The sequence below is a fragment of the Artemia franciscana genome, chromosome 12 (genome assembly GCF_032884065.1).
Source record: "Artemia franciscana chromosome 12, ASM3288406v1, whole genome shotgun sequence".
NCBI classification, from domain to species: Eukaryota; Metazoa; Arthropoda; class Branchiopoda; order Anostraca; family Artemiidae; genus Artemia; species Artemia franciscana.
In genome coordinates, this window is record NC_088874.1 from 40,493,001 (window position 1) to 40,509,242 (window position 16,242).

General features: G+C 34.2%; 1 protein-coding gene across 1 annotated transcript in view; it reads right to left on the reverse strand.

Moving 5' to 3' along the window:
• Nucleotides 1-16,242, reverse strand: part of LOC136034127 (adenylate cyclase type 2-like) — a 143,785-nt gene that overhangs the window by 16,583 nt on the left and 110,960 nt on the right. The window contains exons 16-20 of the mRNA XM_065715287.1: nucleotides 12,918-13,028; nucleotides 11,243-11,386; nucleotides 9,600-9,722; nucleotides 6,509-6,632; nucleotides 2,689-2,879 (exon numbers count right to left, since the gene is read on the reverse strand). Of these exons, the coding sequence (XP_065571359.1) occupies nucleotides 2,689-2,879; nucleotides 6,509-6,632; nucleotides 9,600-9,722; nucleotides 11,243-11,386; nucleotides 12,918-13,028 (693 nt within the window). The remainder of the gene's footprint in view (nucleotides 1-2,688; nucleotides 2,880-6,508; nucleotides 6,633-9,599; nucleotides 9,723-11,242; nucleotides 11,387-12,917; nucleotides 13,029-16,242) is intronic.

The following is a 16,242-nucleotide window of genomic DNA, read 5'->3' on the forward strand; positions in this document are numbered from 1 at the left end:
GTATAAATGACGACCAGGACATAAGTAAAAAAAAAAACTAACAAAACTAAAAAGAAGGTAAAAACTACAAAAAAACTAAAAAGAAAAAAAACTAAAAACTAATAAAAAAACTAAAAAATCTAAAAATCTAAATAAACTAAAAAAGAAAAAAAAGGAAAAAAATAAAGGAGAAAAACAAAACTAAAAAACGAATGTATATACAGACTGGGACACCGGGACACAGGGACACAACTACAACGGGGACACCGGGGGAAACAGGGGGATATAAATGACGACCGGGACACCGGGACAGGGAATGGTCGATTAGCAATCACCATCAACAAAGCTCAAGGGCAATCAATAGAATCATGAGGTATAGATCTGAATACAGATTGTTTTCCCATGGACCATTATATGTTGCATGTTCAAGAATCGGTAAACCTGACAATCTATTTATATGCAAAGACAATGGGACAGCAAAGAATGTTGTATATTCGCAAGTTTTACGTAGTTAAAACCATATATATATATATATATATATATATATATATATATATATATATATATATATATATATATATATATATATATATATATATATATATATATATATATATATATCTATATTCACAGGTGGGACATAGGGACACAACTACAATGGCGCGTAACTATTATGGCGCGTAACGACTTACGCGCGCGGGGGGGCTTGGGGAGGGCGCGAAGCGCCCCCACCAACTAGGTGTTGGGGTGGCGCGAAGCGCCACCCCAACAGCTAGTATATATATATATATATATATATATATATATATATATATATATATATATATATATATATATATATATATATATATATATACCTCATTTTCTTGTTCTATTAAAAAAAAAGTCTTCTCGCGATTTAATCCGTAAAATAAATGTTCGGTTCATCCGTGAAACACCTAATAAAAACGTGATTTTATGGGAAGAAAAAAAGGACTATAGAACATACAGAAAGAGTAATCCCAGCCACGCTAATTCAAAGTAGATTTTTTTTTTATTATAAAATGGGACTTATCAAGCGAATAGTGCTAACCTCAGTAGTTTATACGTTGGGGCGAACACGCTCATATACATAATAAAATTATACAAATATAGAAGTTCATTACGTAAGTTAATTTGTAAGTTACGTATATTTATTACTAGTAAAACGTTTGTAAATAAAATTAAAAGTTCTAGTGGCCTTTTTAAGTAACCAAAAAATTGGAGAGCAGCTAGACCCCCTCCCATCTCTTTTTTCCCAAAAACGTCCGATCAAAACTTAGAGAAAGCCATTAAGCCAAAAAAGTAAAATCAATATGCAAATTTTGTTTTAATTATTCATGTACAATGAGCCAAAATCAAAACCTGCATTAATTCAAAAACGTTCAGAAATTAAATAAAAAACAAGTTTTTTTTTTACTGAAAGCAAGGAGTGACATAAAAACTTAAAACGAACAGAAATTATTCTATATATGAAAGGAGCTGTTTACACCCCGCTCTTTACGCTAAAGTTTGATTCTTTCCCACAGATCTACTTTTTAAAACAATAAAAACTTTAGTGTAAAGAGCGGGGCGTTGCGGAAGGAATAGCTCCTTTCATATTGCCCGTCATTCCACGGAAATTAACGGTCCTGTGTCAATTCTAAATTCTTGGTTCAAACCTGCCTAAGAGCATAGGTAGGCGTACCTTGCTTACCTCTCATTCCAGGTAATCTAATGGTCCAATGTAAATTTTAAATTCTTGGTCCCGAGACCCTAGGCAGGCGTGACTTGCTGAAAGATAACAAACAAGTATTGGTCCAATAAGAGAGGTTCACTTACTCTCACCGTTTACCCGTGACATTTAACCAAGCGTTTGGAAACCTATGGGTTCTATGACAATCTTAGCTCTATAACTATCTACCTTAGTTCTTCTTTCCTAGGAATGACGCATGGACGGATAATAGATAGACATATCTATTAATAAATGAACTAACATCATTTTTATACAATCCCAATCAGGGGGTTATTGCCAGATTTGCCTCTCAATTAACTTGACTATCTGTCTTGGGTTTTTCTACAATTAGCTATAGCTTGAAGCCCACAACTATTTGATTTTAATTGAAAATGGGAGGGGACAGCTCTTAAAAGCAATTGGCTTTGCTGATTGTTTATAAAAAAAATTCTTGAATCAGCGTGAATCATTTGTTAACGCATTCCTGTCACAACACAAAAGGTCGCACAAGAGACTCGTCGCTACAGCTGTTTAACAACAGAAGAATAATTTATAGCTACTACTTTGTCATTAAAGAGAAAGTTATAAAAAAGCTAGTCACTATAACTGTGTTATTACAGAAAAAGTAACCTAATCGCAATTACTTAGGATGGGTGTCATTGCAAATGTTTTCTTCTAAAAAGATTAACACTAATTTTTTGGGAAAGTCAAGTTATCTATGAGGTTTTTTTTGTTCTTTGTCATAAAACATATAACACTTAACGACATTTAAGCTGTGGTTTGAGATGTATCACATGTTGATATTGAAGATCTAATTGAAATGCGCTACTATTGGAAGACTGACACACAAAGCGGCTTAGAACGTGCGGACAGTGTGACTCATTTATCGCTGAGGGTCTTTTAAGGTGTGTCACAATCAACACAGGCTGTGACACAGTTTAGTTCCTACACATTTCTGATATAAAATCAATACTTACTCCGTCAAATTCAGCAACTATAGAATTCAGAACTTTTAGCGCTCCTATACCATTATTGTACATATCTTGTTCGCCATTCAGTTCCCAAAAATCGGCAAAACTTGGGATTGACGCAAACATGACGGCAACGCTGGAATGTGTCTCATGATATAATTGATCTTCGCTATGACTTTCTGACAAATATTCTCTTGCTATAACGCAAATTAAAATATTGTTAAATATTGTTATATCCAATATTTTTAATACTTTTAGGTACTTGTTGGTTATTAGAAACACACTCAAGAATTACACTGTGCACTTTAAGACAAAACCGGTTTCCCTAATGGTTAATCCTAATGAAATAGCCTATACCAAACACAATAGCTCATTATCAGAACAATGGGAAGGTGAGGTTTCTATAATCTTATTTTTAAAGTATTATTTTATTGCCATGTTTTGTTGTATTTCATTAGGATTAACCTAACTCCACTTCTTGGTTGTGTTTCGAACAACCGACAAGTAGAGACAAACAGGCTTTTGTCTTACAGAGCATAATCATTGAATATGTTTCCAAAAGCCGAATACAATAATTCATTATCAGAATAATGGGAAGGTTATGTTTCTATAATCTTGTTTCTAAACTTATTATTTTATCGCCATGCTTTGTTGTATTTTATTAGGATTAACCTAACTTCACTTCTTGGTTATGTTTCGAACAACCGACAAGTAGGGACAAACAGGATTTTATCTTACAGAGCATAATCATTGAAAATGTTTCCAATAGCCGAATATAATAATTCATTATCAGAATAATGGGAAGGTTGGGTTTCTATAATCTTGTTTATAAACTTATTATTTTATCGCCATGTTTTGTTGTATTTCATTAGGATTAACCTAACTACATTTCTTGGTTATGTTTCAAACATTCGACAAGTAGGGACAAACAGGCTTTTATCTTACAGAGCATAATCATTGAATATGTTTCCAATAGCCAAATACAATAATTCATTATCAGAATAATGGGAAGGTTATGTTTCTATAATCTTGTTTCTAAACTTATTATTTTATCGCCATGCTTTGTTGTATTTTATTAGGATTAACCTAAATTCACTTCTTGGTTATGTTTTGAACAACCGACAAGTAGAGACGAACCGGCTTTTGTCTTACAGAGCATAATTATTGAATCTGTTTTCAATAACCCACAAGTACCTACTTTTAATCTAGAAAAAAAGAAATGAAGAAACATTGTTTGACCGATACAAAAAGAAAATATAGAGAAAGACGGGTATAAAATTGAAACAAAGCAGTAGAAAAAACTATAAATAGTAAAAATCCAAAAATGTTGACTCTAGGTCTGGGAATCTTTATCGGCAAAAAATGACTTTAGCTAAATTAAACAGAACATATAAATAAAAACAAAAACGAAAAAGAATAAACAAAACTCACATCTTGATACAAATTCAATGACCGATACAAATCATTGAAGAATGGCTGTAAATTCCAGATGAATTTATCAGAATGTATAAATTCTTCTCATTTAAAAACTTTTAAAACTTTATAAAACTTGGGGGTAAACAAACCCTCTTATCTAGACTCTTAATGTTTTTTGTTAATTTTTTCTGTTTTGTCACTTTATTTTATACCATTTTTTTCTATTCGATTCTTTTATTATTTTCCTCTTATGTTGTTGTTTTATTCTACTTAAGTTTTATTTCTATTATTTTCAAGTATAATTTTTAATTAATATGATTAATATAGAGAAAAACTGTGTAAGTTTTATAAAACTGGGTGTAATATTGAAAAGGAGCAGCGGAACATAAAAAAACAGCTTTAAATCATAAAAATCTGAAAATTTTGACTTCAGGTATGGGAGCCTTTATCAGAAAAAAACAATTTTGCTGAATTAAACAAAACATATAAAGAAAAATGAAACAAAAAGGCAAAATAATAAATAAGACTCACATCTTAATAACTTCCGAATGTCACTTGAATTCACAACACATAATGGCATACATATTGTCTCTGGTGTTATTTCAGTTTGGTAATGACAAATGACACGAAATGAAATACTGTATGAAATGTGGTTATTCATTTGTAGTCTTTCATATAGTATTGTGAGTTGAAAAACACTTTTCAATTCATTCCAATTGCTCTTGTGCTTGAGCATTTGATCTTATAGCCTTAGAAAGATAACCGAACTGACCGAACAGAAACTGACCGTGATACCAACTTGATAATTTCATACGGAGAAACAACCGACCTTGACTGTAATACAGCCCATGGATGACCCGCTCAGAACTGACATGGGAAAAAAAATGACCCTACTGACCCACAAGACCGTATCCAAGAAGGGGGAATAGGTGGTTTCAATCCAATAAATGTTATTCCGATTCGTAAAAAACGGAACAAAAATGGATGTTAAAAATTTGTTTATGCGTTTTATAAATTTCTTTGTGCTCTCTCCACAAAAAAAAACAAGGATACGGCCCTGTTGACCGAAATTTTTTAAAATTCGAATTAGATTTAACATAAATTGGAAAATTTTAGAGTGGGATTACTTAATTTTAACATCTAAAAAATCTTATGGTAAGGAGAAAAAACTTTCCTGGACTTAAATTATGCTGATAATCCAAGGATCATAAATGAAATTTGAGCCAATTGAATGAACTTTTAAGGGTTTTGTGAGTTCAGGATGATAGAATAGGTTTGAAAATTAATGTTAAGAAGACTAAGTCACTAATGCTAGAAATTATTGAACATGTCAAGGTAAGGCTGGGTGACGAAAAGATTGATCGAGTGGACAGCTTCTCTTACCTCGGTATTATTATTAGTAAAAACGGTGGGAGCGGTGAAAATGTTAAAAGTAGAATAGCCAAAGCTCAGGGTGTTTTTTCACAGTTAAAAGGAGTTTGGAAAGATAGGAAGATAAGTCAGCGAACGAAGATTAGAATATTGGAAGCTACAGTGATGACAGTGGGTCAAATATGGTTCTGAAGCATGGGTGCTCCGAAAAGCGGAATACGATTTGCTAGACATTTCCAGAGAAATTGGCTACAGATTGTTTTGTGTACTTGGCTGTCTGACCGTATTTCAAACAGTAGTCTGTACGAAAAGTGTGGTTCAATCCCGCTTTCTAGGGCTAAAGTGAGAGAAAGATTGAGATGGCTGGGGCACGTTCTGTGGATGTAGTCTAACAGATTGCCGATGATTGTCCTTTTTGGCCAACCATCTAGGGCTGAACGGAAAGCCGATCGTCCGCGGTTGAGGTGAGATTATGCCGTAAAGAAAGATTTAGGAGAAATGGGAGCTTCCTGGAAGAGTGTAAAGAAGGCGGCTTCTAATAGATTAGGAAAGAGGAGGAGCGTAGCTGTGTTTGGTGTCAGGCGGATTGGTGCTGCGGTGAGTGGCCGTAGAAGTAGCTACGAATTTTTTTTTGAAAATTTTAAGTAAAAAAAAAGTAAGGTATGCACAGAAGCAAAAATTTTTTTAAATTTTTTAAAAGAGAAGACACAAAAAAGGTGTTTTGAAATAAAGCTGGGTAGGACAATCGATCATCACTCCCCCTCCCCCCTCCATTTGGTGCACCTGATTTTAGTATGCATGAATTGGTATTTTGATCATATCCACCAACATTTTAAAGAAGAATATTTTGATTTAGAATCTTCTTGACGAGTCAAGTTTGATTTTTAATAATTTGAATTTGATGTGCATAATTAATGGGAAATCTTTAAACTTCCACTATCAAATCACCATAATTTAGTTATGGAATGAAGTCTTTACAAACGGAATTCGGCTATTTATATTATTTCTTCTATTATTCATATTATATCATGTTACTTACCGACATGTTCAGGAAGAATATTTTGAAGTAGAATTTTGTTTACCAGCCGGGTTTGATTTGCCATTATTTGCTCTTTTTTAAGTTGTTTTTTCAGTACATAATCCAGTCTGTGAACAAATTCTTCCTATAAAAAAAACACATAAATTGTGAATAAAACAAAAAAATGTGCTATTTGCATTATTATAACAATACCATTGTGTATACCAATTTGTTGACCTGAGACGATCTTAATACAGAGTTAAGTAAGCAGTAAGGGTGGTTGTGGTAGCATAAGCACCGTCTTGAAATTCCTCAAAGAGTGAGGGGGGAGTGCTATCAAGAGCTTTGTTTTTTCCCAATGTTTGGACGGGAATATTTCTCATTTTCTTATTTTAATACAATTTTTCTAAGTTAATTTTCTTTTAATGTTTTCTAGAGGGGGTAGGGGGGATTATTTCCACCTTCTTACCGGCCGTCCTTGGGGAATAAGATCACAAACCTTACTACCCAATGAAATACTAAATCCCTTCACGTATTTATGCTCTTTTGGTAAAACTACTGCCGTAAACTAAGCTGCACGGCCAAGTGACGTCGTAGGGTAGCATAAGAAAAGACTTAGCCTCTTTCAATTTTCCCCTAGGTTGGGATATTCAAGGAGAATGTCCACGATCCTGGATTGAAAATCATTACATGATTCCAGTTCAAACAAGGCGCAACATGCCTACTCTTTATGCTAATACTTATCAATGAAAAACGGGTAATTTATATTATTTGTGACCTTTGCCCATAAACATGCCTGGGTATGAATTCCTCAAGAGTATAATGATTGAATCATCCGGACATTCTAATTAAAATAGTTCTCTCAAACATTTAAGTGATTTTGTTGGGCAGGGGTAATGGGTTTACTGGGAGGCACAAAAGGGCACGATAGGGTGGTGGTCACCCAAACACATATTGACTTATATTAAAAATAAATATATGTACATTAGTCTATTAGAAACTTGAGAATGATAAAACATAAAACCGAATACAATAATTCACTAATTTGTATTCTTTGTACTTATCTGTTAGTCAGTACGCACTCGAGGATTTAGATCTATAAAATAAGACAATAACCGGTTTATTGCTGATTGTATACGGAGACAATTAGCTTCGGCTCAATGGAAAACTACATTGTAGTTGAATTTTAATAGATATTTAGTTGGTATTCTGGTTAGGTTAATCAAAGTAAAATTTTGCATGTAGCTGAACTATACTTAACCTCCGACACACCCTCATGTGTAAATCAACAGCCCAACTTATATATATTCTATCTATTTCCCAAGCATCTCAGTTGTCTCAACCAAGTACCTGTCGATCAAATTCTCGAGTGTAAAACTTATTTCTGTCAATACAAGTGTTACCAGTGATTTTTTGTTAGGTCAGAAAAACTAAAGTGTTAAGTAACCAAAATTCTTACTAACAATTCCTGTTATCATATTATTTGCTTTAAAAATTTAGGACCTTAAATGTAAAAAAAAAGTTAAACAGAATTTCAAACTTGAAAACGAGGATAAAAATGTTATACCAAAGTGTAAAACACAAAAATCGTCCACAACTATTTACTAATTGATTTTTATTTTCAAATTTCGTAATCAAATACATCTTCAATTTCCAAATAGCTCACGAACAAAAGTAATTAGTAAACTGATTATCTGGGAATTGTCTAAGTACCAAGGGGTAGGGGGCACTTACTCACTATCCCTGATTTTAAACCACTCCCCTAAATTTCGAAAATACATATATTGGTATTTCAGTTGATTATTATGCCTTTTAAAAATTTCATTGAAAAATAGTAGTCTATTTTTAATTTTCATCGAAAAAACTTCAAATGACTGCCCCCTCCCTAGATTTTGAAAACACAGCCCCTACCCTAGTTTCCATGAATTAACGCCCCTCGTGTAAACAATCAGATTAGCTGTGACTACGGAGGTTCAAGGTCCAATGCCTAGAAGTACGCAGGTCCAAGATCTCCAGAGCTAGCAGCTCGGTTTTGAGACCGTTAAGGATATTCAACAACCAAGGGCCATAACCATATGAATTCAGCTAATCCAGTCTATACCTTTGTATTGTAGGTGACATAGATATTGGTTTTATTTTTATTTAGCAAATATATAAATCGGTTCGATAGTTGAATGACAGTTAATAATAAAATTAATTTTGAGACAACATACACGCACAGAGAAATAAAAAGACTGTTTGTAAAAAAAATGATGTAACTCAAAAACTGAACTTTCCTTTTAATAGCTTGAAATTATAGACAGAAACACAAAAGAACCAATTGGCCGTTTGAAAGGCTGGCTTATTTAGCTTCTCTTTATAATATACGCTTCAAGAGTAATGTGAGCGAATTGACGATGCATAATAGACGTAAATCAAACTGTATTTACTTGAGTAAATAACGAGGTCTGTTAAACAAAAACAAAGAACATAAATCACACAATACACAAGAAAAACACAATGTTTAACCTTTGTGTTCAAACTACTCTCTACAAAAATTTATATAATCCTGGATTCCACTCTTCATTCTTCGAGAGACATTTCTCCTTAAAACTCTTTGTGAATTAATTTCTTGGATGATTTTTCGAATCGATGTAGCAAATTAATTTTTGACGACAAAATTTATCTTTTAGTACACAGAATAAAAGAGTCTTTTCAATTTTTTTTTAAAGAATGTTAAAAAAATTAAATAAAGGATGTGCAAATGAAACCCATTGTCTGTCATTAAAATTTGTTTTTTGTCTCTGCAAGTCGACAAGAGACCCCTTTATATCTGAGTTTCAGGGGATGCCAGCTCATAAAAATGAAGGGGGAAAGGAGTTTTCGATTTATTTACCAAGAGACAAATGGCAAATTTTCGAAATCCAAGGGATAGGTTCTATTTTTCGATAAAATTTCCAAAAAACGTTATTTCTCAAATATGAGAGGTTAAACTTCCCCAGAATTCTGCACCCTATCCCTAAAGGATGTCCTTGGTGCAGTTAACTCCTACTGTTTATTAATATTAGCATATTGCTTCTGAGTAGCTCTTTATTTACTTGACATAATAATGTTTTGCCACTTAATGAATTACCTTTCTATCAATCACATGAAGTATGACCACCACAACAGCCAAATATATAACATGAGGTAATCCAGGGTAGCTGGACAAAGCTGGACTTCCAGTATAAAGATCTCTGTCGTTTATTGTTGTAGGCTGGAATATCAAAATATATACTTTAAGAACAAAAATCAAACTAAATCATTCGCATGGAAACATTTGAACTTGAACTTCAAAGAGCTGCCAAGCCTTAAAAAATTATTTAGTAGTACATCATAAAGACAAATTTTTTGCTCTCTTACCTGGGACTCTTATCTGGGAGCTTTTGCGAAATAAAAACCCAAATTGTAGGGTAGATTGATTCGAAGACCTTGCTAAGAGATAGGTACTGTCCATAATAAAATTGTGTAGCATACAGAGTTTTATGCAGTTTCAAATCGCGATTTTTCTATCGCTGCTTGTATGTGTACTGTTAAACGAAACTCCTAATATCTCTTATCTGCTAGACATTTCCCAAAGAAATTGGCTACGGATTGTTTTTGGTACCCCGGCTGACTGACTGCATTTCAAACAGTAGACTATGCGAAAAGTATGTTTCAATCCTGCTTTCTAGGGCTATAGTGAGACAAAGGCTGAGACCCTAGGATATGTTCTGTGGATGTAGGATAACAGATTGGGCGAGTCGTTGGGGGAGTGGGGTGATACGTATGTAGAGAGTTCATTTGCTTTTGTGTAAACTTAACAAAATTCTTTGGAGAGCCCAGAAATGATGTCATCAGGTCCTTCTGTTTTTAACGACTCGTCTTTGTATTTACGTTAGGAAGGTGGAAGTCGCGTGAACTTGTTATTCTGCTAACTTTGGATGGGACTGACTGTTATGATAAAGTAGGTATGTAAACATAATTTTTGCAGGAAGGGTGTTGCAAGTGGAAAGGAATACTTTAACGTTAATTGTATAAATAGAAAAAAAGGTCAAACAAGTCCTAAAAGCAACATTAATGCACAATCTAAACTAGTATATTTTCAGTTGTTGTAACTTTTTTTTGATGTCAAGCAAAATAGACAATTTTAATTAACAAAATACTGATATTTTTGTCATTTTTATGACTCTTTTTCGGAAAAGTTTTCCAAGGAGCTCTGCTTCAGTCCTGAAAATCTCTCCCATTGGTGCAACCCGTGATCCTTCTTGTTGGCTGCTTATCAGTGGGAGCATTCCTTATATCTGACAGCTTCCCCCGGCATTTACTTGTCATTATGAGGAATCAAATCCAAATAGGGGGTTGATTACTAAGAATCAGGACCTGTTTTCGATCCAAACTTGGTTTTTCCCCTTACAGAATTAATTTATCCTCCCGCCATATTTTCAATTGCCCTCTCCAACAGTTTAGAGCACAAACAATTGTCAAGATTGTGTTTGTTATTGTGATTTTATCATTCTTTATGCTATTTATTTTAGCTCATCATAAATTACCTACAACTCAATTGTAACCCTACTCCCTATTAAATTTTTGCTAGTGTATCCCACTTTTTGGCTATTATTAGACATTGAGTTTGTTAACCCCCGTTCACTCAAGGTATATTGAATTAACCCCAATTAGCCCAAGTTCAACTTTATGAATCCACACCACAAACTGAACTTCTTTTCTTGTTAAAAAACTTTAACAAAGAGTACTTACTTGAAAAATATCTTTCCTTAATTCCATAATCGTAACTGAGTAAAGAGCAAAGTACACTAGGTAAAGGATCAGCTTCACAAGGAAATGCATACGAACAAAGATATTCAGCGCTGCCAGAGCCAAAGCAAAAGAGTAGGTAAAATACTAGAAAAAAATATCTCTCCTTAATACCATAATCGTAACTGAGTAAAGAGCAAAATACACTAGGTAAAGGATCAGCTTCACAAGGAAATGCATACGAACAAAGATATTCAGCGCTGCCAGAGCCACAGCAAAAGAGTAGGTAAAATACTAGAAAAAAAAACTTCAAGAATATCTATATCTGATGAAAAAAACAACTGATCAAGAATATAAAAATCATGGCTAGTATTAGGGCACAAAATAGCATAAAATAACTGTAAATACTCTTGGTGTCGCTTAACATTTATTACTATATGAAATTCATTTTAGCTTTTTTTTTAAAGTGAGAGTCACAATGTTCCTGGAAGGCTAAAATTTAAAATTTCAAAAATATAACTTAGCCGTAAAACGAAAGACTACGCATGCTGAATTATTTTTCTTTTTTTATAATACTTTTTCCATGTTTATTTCTGCTTCTTCTAGGGCTTATAAGCTTTACAGAAAAGGCTTTTTTTCCCTCAAGTATTATTAAATTTATTGCTGCACGGCATTAAATTTAAGTTTTCTTAAAAATGAACAGAAATTATCCTGCAACATAAGGAACGAGAAGGACTATCAACCCCTCAACCATAACTGAACTAAAAGCCCCTAGTTAAGAATTGAAATTTGAAAGTGAAGTAAACTGAAAGCAAAAGTCTGGTCGTTGCAAATATTTTAGTTATTGAATTCTGGTCAAAATGCTTGAACTAATTATTTTTTTAGAGCAAAAGCGAATAAATTGGGCGTGAGTGAACCTAGTTGTCCTTTGAAGCTTTGAACACTTTGGTTCTTAAGAAAAGCCCTAGAACTTCAAAATTTTGCTTCAGAGCTCTTCAAAACAAATATACGGACTTTTTTGTTAATGGCTACCATTAAATTAATACTGTTATAATGAGTTGTAAAGGCAAAAAAGTGGTTTGAAGCAGACCCAGTTAGTTATCCTATAATCAATGTCGGTTTTTACTAAACCTTGTAATTTGTTCAAGGGAAATCTCTTCCAAAATTCTATGAACACTGGTTGGGTACGGTCGTCCCTCGGTGAAAAAAAAAATAAAAAAAAGAGAAAAAACAAAAAAACAAACCAAAAATCACGGAAAAAATAAACAGAGAAAAGAAAAGAACTTGACATTTTCATGCCTAAGGGCTTTGCTAGTGCAAAGCCCTTAGGCTAGTGCAAAATTGGTGAAATTTGCTAGGTCAAATTTCACCAAGAATTGATTAATTTTGAATGTCTTCCCCTCTTTTTCTGAAATTACAAAATATTTACTTGTTGGGAGGCACTTTTAAACTCAGTGTATCTTATATACTTGGAATTACATTCAAAAGCAGATTGTTTTTATGTTTATGTCATTATCAAATCGTGTTTTGCTCAGTTAAAGCTACTTGTTGCATGAGTTGGTCCTTACGTAAATTTCCTGTACACTTTTGCCTTTTCTCCGTTGATTCCCTCCACCCAATCACTCCTTCAAAGGAAGTCGTGCATACGTGATTGCTTTAGTATAATAATCAATCTTACCCAAGGATAGTAACATAATAAGTGCATACACCTTCGATCTGACTCACATAAATACGAAGACGAGTCATTGTATTGAGAGGGAGCTTCTGACGATATTTTCGGGCACTCAACCTATAAAATTAGAGAAAAGAATTAGAAAGTAAGTTGCCTATAAGCTTAACTTAAGCTCTGGCCTTAAACTGATGTAGATTTACTTACTGTGGGTCAATCTGAAGCTAAGCTCTGAAAGTAGATGGTAAATTATTCCAAAAGGAAGGTTCTATCAATTCTAACCTGTAATTAAATAAAAAAACAAGTTGTTTCAACTTAAAGTAAGAAGCAACGTCAAAACTTAAACGAAAGGAAATTATTACGTATATGGAGGGAGTTCTCCCCTCCTCAATACCTCTCTCTTTACGCTAAAGTTTGTTAGTACTTTAAAAAAAAAGCTTTTTATTGTTCTAATTAAACGAACCTTTTGTTTGAGGAGTTGTTCTTAGAGAATTGGGACAAAATTCAAACTTTAGCGTGAAGACGGAGGTCTTAAGGAGGGGACAACCCCTTCATGTGCGCAGCAATTTCCGTTCGTTTTAAGTTTTAATGTTGCTCCTTACTTTCAGTTGAACAAACTTGTTTTTTATTTAATTTTTATTGTTTTTTTAAATGATTCCAGGAAGTCAGGCCCCAGTTTCACAGAGATATCTCCCTCCCCATGGAAATATCTTTTAGACAATTCAATCCTGTTGTAAATTTACCCCGGACAACTAGCCTTAGCTACTCCACGAGTAAAATTGAGACATAAAAGAGAAAGCAAGACACATATAAAAGTTCTGTACAGGAATTCTAGTAAATTCCCCCACTGTAAAATTTCCCCTCGCAAGCTCACCCCTGGAAACGTACCTCCCCATAGAGAATTCCTGAGTGGAAAATCACAAAGCATAAAATTCGTCCCCCTCACCCAAAAATGTATGCATACTTCCCAATAACAACTACTATGTATAAACAGTGGGCAAATTTTTTAACTTAAATATCTTTCCCCTGTTGCTGTGGGGTGGGGGTCAAGTTATATACAAAAGCATAGGTGTTGGGCCTTTCAACTATGATGAACAAAATTGCTATCTCAAAATTTTGATGTAACGACTTTGGGAAAAAGCGGTGGGCGAGGGAGCTTAGTTGCCCTACAATCTTTGTTGTCACAAAAATGACACTAGAACTTTTAATTTTCATTCAAATGAGCCCTCTCTAGATATTCTAGGGCGACTTAACCAATACGTTCATCCCTGGCGGAAAAACCAAAGAAAATAAGTAAAATAAACACGCACCCGTGATCTTTCTTCAGGCAAAAATTAGAAAATTCTACATTTTTCCACATAGGAGGTTGAAACCTTTGAAATAAGGTTTTCTGATACGCTGGATCTGATGGTGTGTTTTTCATTAAGATTTTTTGACTTTGAGGAGGTGTTTTTCCTTTTTGAAAAATCCAGCAGAGTTTCGCAGGCTCGTAGCCTTTGATGTGTAAGACTAAATTGAATGAAAATTACATATTTGGAATCAGCATAATAAGCCAATTCTTTAAATATATCTATCGGTATCAAACTTACGTTGTTTAGAGTTTCGGCTACTATTCAGCCGCGTCGCTCCTTACTTACAGTTTGTTTTCACGAACTGTTTGATAAGAAGTTACACATAAAATATATATAACAGTATAAAAGTAATTTTGGGAGGGAGCAGCTTCCCAATTTCAAGAATTATTATCCTTCTCCTATTTCTTCACAAATATTGGAGGCCTGGAAGCCTTATTCACACTTTCTGTGAGCCCTTCTGCCACCTTGTCAAGATCTTGCTCAGTATCTTCGTACTCTGGTGGTAGATTTAGTAGTTCTTTAGATAAGGCTTGTTTATAAGTGAGCTGCTGGGTTTTCTTCTGTCCCTCATAAGATTTCTTGTCTGCTTACCTAAATAAGCAGTGGCTCAAAAAGATGGAAGATCACTCACGTGTCATCCTTTTTACCAGTCTTTTATGCTGTAAGATTATTGTTAATCCTAACACTTCTCTTCTTTTTCTCGCCATAAAATTGGATATTAAGCGCCGGTTGAACTACTCAAGCTCTAAGGTAGGGGTCAATCTTGGACCAGTAATTCAGGACCTCCCCACACGAAAAAGTTACCTCAAGAGACAGATTATGGCACGGACCCGGAGGAGCCATTCTCGCACACCCTTGGCCATCTCTTCTCGTTCGTCATCCAGTTATTATCGAGAGTACGCAATACTATTCATCATCTGAAGGGGTAGCCCTCTGACTAAGGAGATGAATTCAGGCCAATCTCTTAATAGCAACCACAGACACAGAAAAAAATCGAGTTGTGTTCCGCATACCTTCATACATAGCATCACCATGGCAAAATACTCTTTCATGCCTTACATCCCCAGCAGTCATTCTGCCCACAGAAATGTCCCTCGCTCCTGGTATTAGTGGTCAAGATAAGCTAAAGATAATCCCGGTCAAGAACTTGATGCATCCGGTCCTGGTGTAAGGGCATGAGAGTGAACTCAGCCAGAGCGACTGGACCAGCCCAAAAATCCACATAGGGAATTGGTTAGGAATCCCTGGAGGGAATTCTGGTTTACCTCCTCTTTAACTCCACCATTTCTTGCTCTGGACTATTTTTCATCAAGAAGTCTCCTGATCTACATCCCATCATCCTCCTCGCCATATCCAGCTCTGGGCTTAGGAATTAAGTTACTCCCTATGGCTTTTCATTTATTTATTAATTAAAATAAAAATTCATTTCTGCTCTCCATCGGCTACGGTTGTATTTGTTTTTTTATAAATAAATCTTTCATGCTTTGTATTACAGTCAAATTTAGAGATAGAATAAATTCTAATTGGACTCTGTTTACATATCCATATCCATATATACCAATATATATATATATATATATATATATATATATATATATATATATATATATATATATATATATATATATATATATATATATATATATATATATATATATATATATATATATATATATATATATATATATATATATAAATAAGTCGTCTGTGTGTGTGTGTGTGTCGAGTGACGTCATGTTTGTGTGTCGACTGACGTCAAGTTTGTCGACTGACGTCATTATAAGGATTGAGCTGTATGCGTCATGAAGTTGTTTGTCGACTGACGTCATGTTTTTCAACTGATGAAATTACATATCGGGATACAAATGAGAACCGGGACACAGGGAATATAAATGACGACCGGGAACCTCAAAGAGTAATTACAGACTGGGACACCCGGACACAAATCACGAGCGGGACACAGGGAATATAAATGACGATCG